General features: G+C 36.9%; 1 protein-coding gene across 1 annotated transcript in view; it reads left to right on the top strand.

The window, feature by feature from the left end:
* The first annotated feature begins 322 nt into the window (after positions 1–322).
* The window catches only part of IGSF10 (immunoglobulin superfamily member 10), a 25360-nt gene continuing 14966 nt past the window's right edge, over positions 323–10716 (top strand). Inside the window, 3 exon segments of the mRNA XM_011374241.1 lie at positions 323–516; positions 1852–1981; positions 4253–4643. Coding sequence (XP_011372543.1) covers positions 323–516; positions 1852–1981; positions 4253–4643 — 715 coding nt within the window.

Genomic DNA, 10716 nt, shown 5'->3' with positions numbered 1-10716 from the left:
ATTTCACTTGTCACAATATCTTCATTATGATTTTCATTTTCTCTTAATAAATATCTAAGGAATAGGGATTGCTGCTTTTTATTAAGAATTGAAAAGTTCTTCACAACAATAAATATCCTAGTTGATCACAAAGCTCTATGTAAGGACGTCACACACTAGGGCTTTCTTTGTACAGGCTAAATTTTACCATAAAAGTTATGAACAAAATTGGCTATTTATGAGCCTTCAGGAACATCTCCAAGATTACCAGTTATTGTGTGTGGTTGGACTGGGACTTTGAGAAAACTATAGTTGTAACTCTGAGGTGTGATGTTTTTTCAGGATGGAAGTGAAAGGCAGAGGAATCACCTGCTTGCTGGTCTCCTCCGCTGTGATCTGCCTGGCGGCCACCCCCGGAGGCAGGGCTTGTCCTCGTCGCTGTGCCTGTTATGTGCCTACAGAGGTGCACTGCACATTTCGGTACCTGACCTCCATCCCAGACAGCATCTCGCCTAATGTGGAACGTATCAACTTAGGGTGCGTGGGGGCCATTGTCTTGTCCCCCTCTCAAAGAGGGATTGTCACTAAAACACCTGTGACTTTGGGAGATTAACCACAATCATTGCAATAATATTTCTCTTCTGAAATGAGTGCGTCTTAAGTTTGTTAGAGCAATAAGAAAATTTTTCCCTGTAAACTTTTGCAGGGAGAAAGTTCTTCCAGAACCTGAAGTCACTCTGCGTAGGTCAAGGCCCATGTCTGTAGAAAAGCTTTATTCTGGCTACATTTGTGCTAGAAAGTAAGATAGCTCATGTATAGAATTAGGGTGATAGTATATTAGTAAGAGAAGACAGAACAACTAGAAATGTCCTCCTATACCTAAAAGATATATGTGAAAAGTCGGGTAGATCTTTTTTTAAGGCTCTTGGACTTTTTTTCCGTGAAAACCGACTTATTCAAAATGCTTTAAAAAATATATACCTAATTAAATATACCAGAATGTGACTATATTTTAAAGGTTCATAAAAAACTGTGTATCTGAACATATGTGTAGTTGAATTTAATATCATTTATTTGACATAAGCGAGCACCTACTGTGCCAAACACATTGGATGGTACCGGAGATACAATGAGTAAGATATTATTCCCTTCTAGAAGCTAGAGGAGAAGACAGATATACAATGAGTACGATTTAATAAGAATCATAATCAAAGGAAACAAACACTACTAATAGTAGCTAACATTAATTGTGTGCTTACTATGTCCTGGCATTGAGCTAAGCACTCTTCAGATATTCGTTTAATCCTCATAACCTCTTTGGAGTAGGTTCTATTCTTTGCATTTTGTAGATGAGAAAACGCACACAGAAAGGTTACTGATTTTATTCATGGTCTTACCACTAAGTGTCTGATTTCATAATCGTGGCCAAACGAATTGGCTTCAGAGCCCAGGTTTCTTAACTACTATTTTATAATGATGAATTCCCCCTGAGAGAGTGGAGACCTGTTACAAAAGAATGGGCCAGGTCTTAACAGTGTTCACAAATAGAGAGGGTTAGAGTCAAGGCTTTCCAGCCTGAAGGAACAGCATATACAGGAAGGTTTGAAAATGAGAGGGAGTGTGGCATGTTCCTGGAATATGAATGAGGAGATGTAATGGAGACTGCAAGGACTGGGTAGAGGGTGGACCTTCTCTGGCATCTGACGAATTTCAATAATATTTCAAGCATTGGATTATCTTCTTAGAGCATAGATAAAATAAGAGAGATATACAGGCTGTGTGTGCGTGTGTATGTGTGTGTGAGTTGGTTTTTGCTTTGACATGTATAGTTGACAGGCTTAGCATATGCTTAGAATGACATTTTTATTTCAGGTACAATAGCTTGGTCAAACTGACAGAAACAGATTTTTCTGGCCTAAATAAATTGGAGTTACTGATGCTGCACAGCAATGGTATTCACACAATCCCAGCTAAGACCTTTTCGGATTTGCAGGCCTTGCAGGTAAGACCGGTGTGGGGGAGGGGCAGGGGAAAGCTGTAAGAGATACCTCCAAAAGCTGCCTGCTCTTACAGCATCCAAAAATCAACATTCTGTAAATTATTAGTAGACATCAAGGGAGAATGTCAAAGAACTGATTTCTTTTTAAATACAACAGCATGTGGAAATGAGAAAAAAAAATTCAGAGTTAAGTTTTCTCATACCTCCCGCTAGTAGAAAAAAAAAAGCCCAGTGATTACTAAAACTTTTAAAATTGAATCCTGAAAGGCTAATTCTAGTCATATTCATCTGGGAACTGAATGTGGTTCCTAAAAATAAATTGCTATCTTAGACAGAAGTTAGCTTTCTATATAGCAATATACTTTTTTAGTTTCATTTTACTTATTTATTTACATGCTGCCTTATTCCAAAAACTTTAAAAAGTTATGGAGACTTTCAAGAACACGTCAGATATTGTGAGAATTATCACTCCAGTGAGAAAGTAAAAGGTAAAACAACTCTAAGGATAAGAACAAGGGAGCACAGAGAAATGTAGATGTATGATTAGTATGTCTGCTATAAGTAGGACTTGAGGCTTTTGAAAGCTAACTCACAATTCAGAAGTTATTAATTATTAATAAAAAACAAAACTATTCTTCAGGAAAGGCACAGCTATGTCTGATTTTAAATCAGAAAGACTATCTCCCAAAGCTCCTGATAGAGTACAATAGAAAAAGTCAGTAATATCCTTGTAAAAGATAAAATGCCAGTGTGTATAGAACCTTTGACATCATACCAGTGCTGTGTAAAGGCATAAAATTCAGTCTAGGTATGGAATTCTGATGATTTGGCTTACTCAGGCTTTATTTGGAATGTATGTGTTCAGAGAATTAAATGAAATACATATCCTTCATGAAATTCCCCCACCCATTTAAACTCACAACCAGCATTTCAATAGATATTGAGGACTATTGAGTTTGAGATTGTACTCCCAGGTAATATTTGGGGCCAAAGCTCTTCTGTATTGCCAATTTAATTTTTTTTTTTTCTTACTAGGGAACTTGGTGTTCCGAAAAAGCACTGTCAACAGAGATGACAGATTAGGTCAAATCAGGAAAAAATGATGAGAAAGCATTGTTTTTACTAGCGTTTATTTTTCTTTTATTTTTGGGGAGAGAGAGTATCTTTATTTAAGTAACTGGAGAAAAATTGAAGAATACCCACACACTATTAAAGCATTCAAAATTTGTTTATTTCAATTCAAAATCAGTTAAAATCATATTACTCATAACAGCCAAAAAGTGGAAAACACTCAAATGTTCATTAACTGGTAAATGGATAAACAAAATATGTTACATGTAATGAAATAGTATTCAGCAATAAAAAGGACTGAAGCACTGATACATGCTAAACATGGATGGGTCTTGAAAACATTAGGCTAATTGTAAAAAGCTAGACACAAAAAAACCACATATTGTATGATCCCATTTATATGAAGTGTCGAGAATAGGCAAATCCATAGAAACAAACTAAATTAGTGGTTTTCTAGGGCTAGGAGGAGGAGGGAAATAACTGCTAATGAGAATCAGTTTTTATTTTGGGTGATGAAAATTTTCTAAAATTAAATGGTAGAGGTGGTTGCACAATTCTATGGATATACTAAAAACCACTGAGTTGTATGTTTTAAAAAATGAAGTTTATGCCTTGAGAATCATATATCAATAAAACAATTATAAATATGAAGAATAAATTAAAATCAATATTTTTCTTAAGAAAATTCAGGTTCAAGGAATCTTAAATTTACTCGAAATATCAAGATACTTAAAAAACTTATTATGGAAATTTTCAACTATATACAAAAGTAGAATAATATAATGAACCCCAGCACAGCATATCCCAGCTTCAGTAGTTATCAACACATAACAGATTATTTCACCTGTATCTTCATTTTCCTCTTTTCTACTTCATTGCATTGTTTTAAAACAAATCTACAATATCATGTTTCACCTATAAGTACTTCAATATAATCTCAATTTCAAGGAACCTTTTGAAAATAACCACAATATTATTATATCTTACAATTTTAGCAATAGTTTCTTAATATCCTCAAATGTTTGTCAGTGTTCTAATTTCCCTGGTATTCTCATATTTAATTTGCAACTAATTTGTTTGAATTAGAACTCAAACAAGATACACACATTACATTTTATTAATCTCAACATGTGGTTTATTGATATGTTTCTCCCTCTTGAAAAAATTCCTTTGACAAAATAAATGTGTTCTTTTTATTCTTAGGTATTAAAAATGAGCTATAACAAAGTTCGTAAACTTCAGAAGGACACGTTTTATGGCCTCAGAAACTTGACACGGTTGCATATGGACCACAACAATATCGAGTTTATAAACCCAGAGGTTTTTTATGGGCTCACCTTTCTCCGACTGGTGCACTTGGAAGGAAATCGGCTCACTAAACTGCATCCAGATACATTTGTCTCTTTGCGCTACCTCCAGATATTTAAGATATCTTTCATTAAGTACCTGTACTTGTCTGATAACTTTCTGAGCACCCTCCCTCAAGAGATGGTCTCGTATATGCCTGATTTGGAAAGCCTTTATCTTCATGGGAACCCCTGGACCTGCGACTGTCATTTAAAATGGTTGTCTGACTGGATACAAGAGAAGCCAGGTATCTGTACTGTTTATTTCTTTGTCTTTACGTAATAGAAGAAACCTGCCTGAAGGAGTTTTATCAGTAAGGGGGGAAGCTAAGGTAATTTAGCTAGAAAAAAAAAATGAAGTCTAAATAATAATTCCGTGATAACTAATTCTCTTGTTTCTTTAATGAACTAATCGTTCATTTTTTCAAAGGTCAACTATCAATCATTATTGGCTTTTGGCAAAATTGGGGAATAAGAGATGTGTGTGTTATTTTTCCCTATTTACCATGAGTCATAAAAACCCTTCCCTCTTCTTATCTTCCTTCAGTCAAAACACATGTTTTGGAGCTCTATTCAGGGTTCTATGTTAGGTGATGGAAATACCAAGGTCAATGTCTCTGCTCTAAGTAGGCTTCTAGAGGATTATAGATGAGCGAACAGACAATCAGGGTGTGAAATGTGCTCTGATGGGGAAATTAGAATTTACCATGAAGAAGTGAAGATCCATTCAGTCAACAAGTAGTTATCATAAACCTATGTACAAGATGCCACAGAGAATACAGGGATCCAAAAATGAACAAAACAGATTAAGGTCTGTGCCTTTGTGGACCTTACATTCTTGTGAGGAAATGGGCAAACAACTAATTATACTACTAATTATTAAAATCTGATTAAATAATTAAATGAATTAAGTCCTTAAGATGATAATTGAAAGAAATCCATTAATTTGGTTAGCAAAGAGGGATGGTCGTTGCTTTGAAAAGACTGATGGGAACTGCACTGCCATGTGTGGATGGATAAGTGGGAGGTGGAGTCACAGTCAGTTCTTTGGAGAGGTTTGGTTTGAGGGGAGGAGGAAAGGGTGTCAGGTAGAAATGTGCAGTCATGCAAGACTCTTCAAGCAGGAGAGAGATTTGAGCATGTTCAAGATGAAAAAAGATTGTTGAGAGGGAGAAGGTGACAATACTGCAGAAAGAGCAGATCATCAATTGAGCAAGTTTCCTAAAAAGTCTGGGGGGCACAAGATCCAGCCATAGCTGGAGAGATTTTCCTTAAGCAATAGGGAAAAAAAAGGACTAGCTGGGCATAGAGACAGGTGAGTTTCTGGGTGTGGTGGAGAAAAAAATGGAAACCATCATCTGATGGCTTTTCCTCCTTAGTGAAGTTGTAGGAGATGTGACCGAAGAAAGTGCTAACAAGGAGTCAAGGTTGGTAGCTTAAGAAAAGTGGAAAAAGTTTAAAGTTGCTGCTGTGAAATATAGATAAGTAGATTACACACATATATATAATCATATATAATCATATACATGTGCATATATATATAATCATATATGTATGTATATATGTACATATTGTATGTAGTCAGTTATTATAACTAGCCAGTCAAAGCTTATCAAAAAACATTAGCTGAACATCGTGAGGTACTTTAGGCCAGTAGACACCAAGTTTGCTATCCAGGAGTTTAGAATCTTTAAGGTAAGTATGCTAAACACATAAAAAGACAATAAAGCTGTGAATGAAAACCATCAAATACTTATATTGAGGATTTAATTCTATAGGAGCTCAGAGTCAGTAAAAATTAACTTCTGCCCTGGATAAAGGGGAGAGAAATTAGTCTAGGGTATAAAAGATATACTGAAGGGAAAAGGAGGGATAAGAGAGAGGGAAACAGGTAGCATGTATTCAGTTTGTGCTTGGCATGGTGAAAGGTGCTTTCTGTTTAAACCTCACAATAACCCTCAATTTATAGATGAAGAAACTGAGGCTTTGAAAAGTTAGGTATCTTGGGCTAGTCATTTAGACCCTTTATGCCTCAGTTTTTCTTACCTGTAATATAGGAATAAAAATAGAGAAAGAATAATTAAAATAATACAAAGTGCTTAGCACAATGTATGACACAAAGTAAGCACTCAAATATAAGTATCATAATTATTTTCATTGCCACTCATTTCGCACAGCTAGTAGAAAAGTAGAAACTCAAAGTCCAGATCTTTTTCCAAAATGTGTTTGGGATGAAGAAACTGCTTTGTACATAAAAGCAGATATAATAAGTTGCATGACGAGGGCAGTGAATGGCCCAATTTGCCTGGCATGGAGTCAGTATAGACTGGAAGGTGTTTTGAATCCAACTTAGGGGAGCACTGACTACTGGGCTATATTGTCTGTACTTTATCCTGTAGAAAAAAAGGAAGATTTTATAGTGAAAGATTTTGAACACAGTTTCCCAATGAGATGCTCTTTAGGGATCTCCGATCTGTGAGCATTGGATAGGGTAGACTGGAGTGGGGAGAAAGAGGAGTCCAGTTAGGAAGTGCTCATGGTGGTTCATGTCTGGGGAATGAGAGGTTGGAGTTTGAGTTGACCACACCTGAGTGTAGCTTCACAGACATCTAAAAGGCAGTAGGGATTGAGTAGGGGTTTCTCAATACTTTCAAATGTCATGGAGAGATAAAGGAGAGTGAGAAATGAGAAAGAACTACTGGATTTCATGTGGTTGCTAGCTGGATTATAGGGGGAGGATGGTGAGCATATAGAGAACACTTATCTGAGAAATATAGCAGCGAAAAAAGAAGAGAAAGAAGATGACACCCACAGGAAGAGAACTGCATACCCAGAGAGAAAATGATTCTATGTTCAGTTCCTACAAGGGGTCAAACCTATTTTCCTTTTTGCTGATTACATACTCTGGTAATAAAATCAAGCTAATATATTTTGTTAGCACTCAACATTTCATCAAGTGGAATATGCCACTGATTTTAAGACATTAGTTATTTTATGTACTAGAGTCTAGGAATTGGTAAACTGTAGCCCATGGGCCAAATCCACCCCTTAACGAGCTGATATAAATAGAGGTTTATTGGAACACAGTTATGCCCAGTTCTTTACATTTCATCTAATGCTGCTTCGATGTTATAGTGGTATAATCGAGTCGTTGTGTCAGAGAACTATGGTACACAAAACCTAAAATCTTTACCATATGTCCCTTTACATAAAAAGTTTGCTGAGCCCGGCCTAAAGAACAAAGTCTGAACTCATTAGCCGTGCATGCCGGTCTTCCTAGCGTGCTCCTTGCCTATTTTAGCCTCATTTTCTTCCTTTCCAACGTCTCAGCTGCCCTCCCATCCCAGACACACCTAACACTGTTTTCCCACCCCATGTCTGCTGCTTCTCTGCCTGGAGTGCTTTCTTTCCTTTTCTGGCTGATGGGCTCCCAGCCAGCCAGCAAATTCTGCTCAGTGCTCACCCTTTCTGGGAAACCTGGTTGCTCCTCCACCCGCCCCATCCATGTCAGAATAATTTCACCACTTCCGGTTCGCTCATTATTTTGTTCTTGAATGAATAACATTTTATAATACTTATTAGTATTACTTGCCCATTGCCTTTCCTATGTCTAATCTGTCTACCCTCAGAGGCACCTAGATTATGGCTAGAACATCATAGGGCCTCAAAAATTTTTGTTAAATTTATGTGTGGCTGCTTTTTCTATGCCTTTCTATATACGTAATAACTTCTTGTTTTAATGCCAAAGCGTAGTATAATCTTAATAAAAACATTTGAAGTGGCAAATTTAATATGTGTATTACCAGCAGTGCATGCAACTCAACTGAAGAGAAAATAAATAGCTGTGACAGTGTTTGTGTATGTGCAGGAAGTGGTAGCTCTATCAAGACTGCCAGCTGTTCAGCTGCTGCTATAAAAACCCTTTCAATTGTAAGATGTATCTCAATTTATAAGTTAAAATGTGGAAGAACTATGGTTTTAGAATTAGGTCTGCCAGCCTGCCTCCCTCCCTCCCTGCCTGCCTGCAGTCCTACAGTCTTTCCTGAGCATCCAATAGCCAGGCCTGGGGACATACAGATGAACAAGCATGGAGCTTACAGTCTTGTAAGAAGACAACTAGACAAGTCATTCTAATGGTGGGTGATGAGGAGTAGAATAAGAGAAGTGAGAAGTAACAGAACATAAAGCAGAGAGCCCATCCAGAGGAAGTACTGTTCCAGCCGGGCCCTGAAGGATGTAAGTAGTTGGGCAGTGATAGAAGAAAGTGTGTCAGACAGCAAGAGTATGGGAAGTAGAAACAACAGCACATACTAGAGCCTGATAGGGCATGGCAGAGTTGAGGAATGTAAAGTATTTCTGTGTGACTGGAACCTAGAGTGTAGAAGGAGTGGAACTGACATGATCAGATTTGTATCTGAGGCAAAATATCTGATGGCCAGGGCCTGCTAACTCTGGTCCACATGCTAGCAATAAGCATATCAAGATATGAACATAATTCTGTGACAAAGTTTAATTAAGCCAGAAGTTTGCCCTGTTCTCTGCTGTAGTGGGAGGGTTCTGAGCCCTGGGTACTGATAAGTACGGAAAGGGTCACAGCTGGTTGGTTAAGTGGGGGACTAAGAAGAGGCCCTTGTGAGTGCTCAAAAGTTTGCAGGCTTGCCAGCTACTCCTCTGCATAGGTTTAGACTAAAATTTGCTGAAGAAAGCTGAATGGGCAGATCTATGTGGCATTACCTGTCATAGCAAAGTACATACTGAAGCATTTCAAGTCCTTGGTCAGAGGGACTTTCTTAAGCCTTTGAGGGGTACTGCACACATGTGGGAAGGTGACATGACTCTGTCCAGTCACTCTGGCAAATAAGATCTTCTAAGAACTACAGTGCTACTTTAAAATGCTCTGTCCAATGCATGATATGGGAGTTACTGCATGGAACAGTGTGCAAGTCCCCAGCTGCTGCATTTAGAGTAAAGTAAAACTTTATACCTCTTATCAAGTATTTCAGTGACCATTTTTTAATTTTTTAAATAATTTTATTTTTCAGTTACACCTGGTATATAATATATTAGTTTCAGGTGTACAACATGGTGATTAGACATTTATATAACTTACAAAGTGATCATCCCAATAACTCTAGCACCTGACACCATACACAGTTATTACAATGTTATTGATTATATTCCTTATGCTGTACTTTATATCCCCATGGCTGTTTTTATTACTGCCAATTTGCACATCTTAATCCCTTCCTGTTTTTCACCCATCTTCCCACCCCCTCCCATCTGGCAACCGGCAGTTTATTCTATCTATGAGTTTGTTTCTGTTTTGTTTGTTCATAGAATGTTTTGTAGATTCCACATATAAGTGAAATCATATGGTATTTGTCTTTCTCTGACTTATTTCACTTAGCAAAATACACTCTAGGTCCATCCATGCTGTCACAAATGGCAAGATTTCACTCTTTTTTATGGCTGAGTAATATTCCATTGTATATATGTACCATATCTTCTTTATCCGTTCATCTATCAATAGATACTTAGGTTGCTTCTATCTCTTGGCGATTATAACTAATGCTGCAATGAACATAGGGGTGCATATATCTTTTCAAATTAGTATTTTGGGTTTATTTGGATAAATACCCATAAGTAGAATTGCTGGGTCCTTCTTTATCTCTTGCTATTGCCTTTGTTTTAATGTCTATTTTATCTGATATAAGTATTGCTGCCCCAGCTTTTTTTATTTTGATTTTCATAAAATATCTTTTTCTATACCTTTACTTTTCAGTTTGTGTCTTTTGATCTGAAGTAGATCTCTTGTAGGCAACATATTCTTTTCTTATCCATTCAGCTACCCTTTTGATTGGAGCCTTTATCCATTTACATCTAAAGTAATTCTTAATAGGTGTGTAGTTATTGCCAATTTATTACTATTATTTTTTCATTTTTTCCCCTTTTCCTTCTTAAATAAGACTCTTTAACATTCCTTGTAATACTGCTTTGGTGGTGAAAAACTCCTTTGGCTTATTCTTGTCTGAGAACTTTTTATCTGTCATTTGATTTAAATGATAGTCTTATTGAGTAGTAATCTTGGTTGTAGGTCCTTGCTTTTTATTACTTTGAATATTTTGTGCCAGTCTCTTCTGCCCTGCAAAGATTCTGTTGAGAAATCAGCTGATAGTCTTATGGGAGCTCCCCCGGAGGTAAGTAACTGCTTTTCTCTTGCTTCTTTTGAGATTTTCGGTCTTCAACTTTTGACATTTTAAATATGATGTTTCTTGGTGTGGGCCTCTTTGGGATCATCTTCTTTGAGACTCTCTGTACTTC

The sequence above is a fragment of the Pteropus vampyrus genome, unplaced genomic scaffold (genome assembly GCF_000151845.1).
Source record: "Pteropus vampyrus isolate Shadow unplaced genomic scaffold, Pvam_2.0 Scaffold242, whole genome shotgun sequence".
In the NCBI taxonomy this organism is placed as follows: Eukaryota; Metazoa; Chordata; class Mammalia; order Chiroptera; family Pteropodidae; genus Pteropus; species Pteropus vampyrus.
This window is presented reverse-complemented; position numbering and strand designations above follow the sequence as displayed.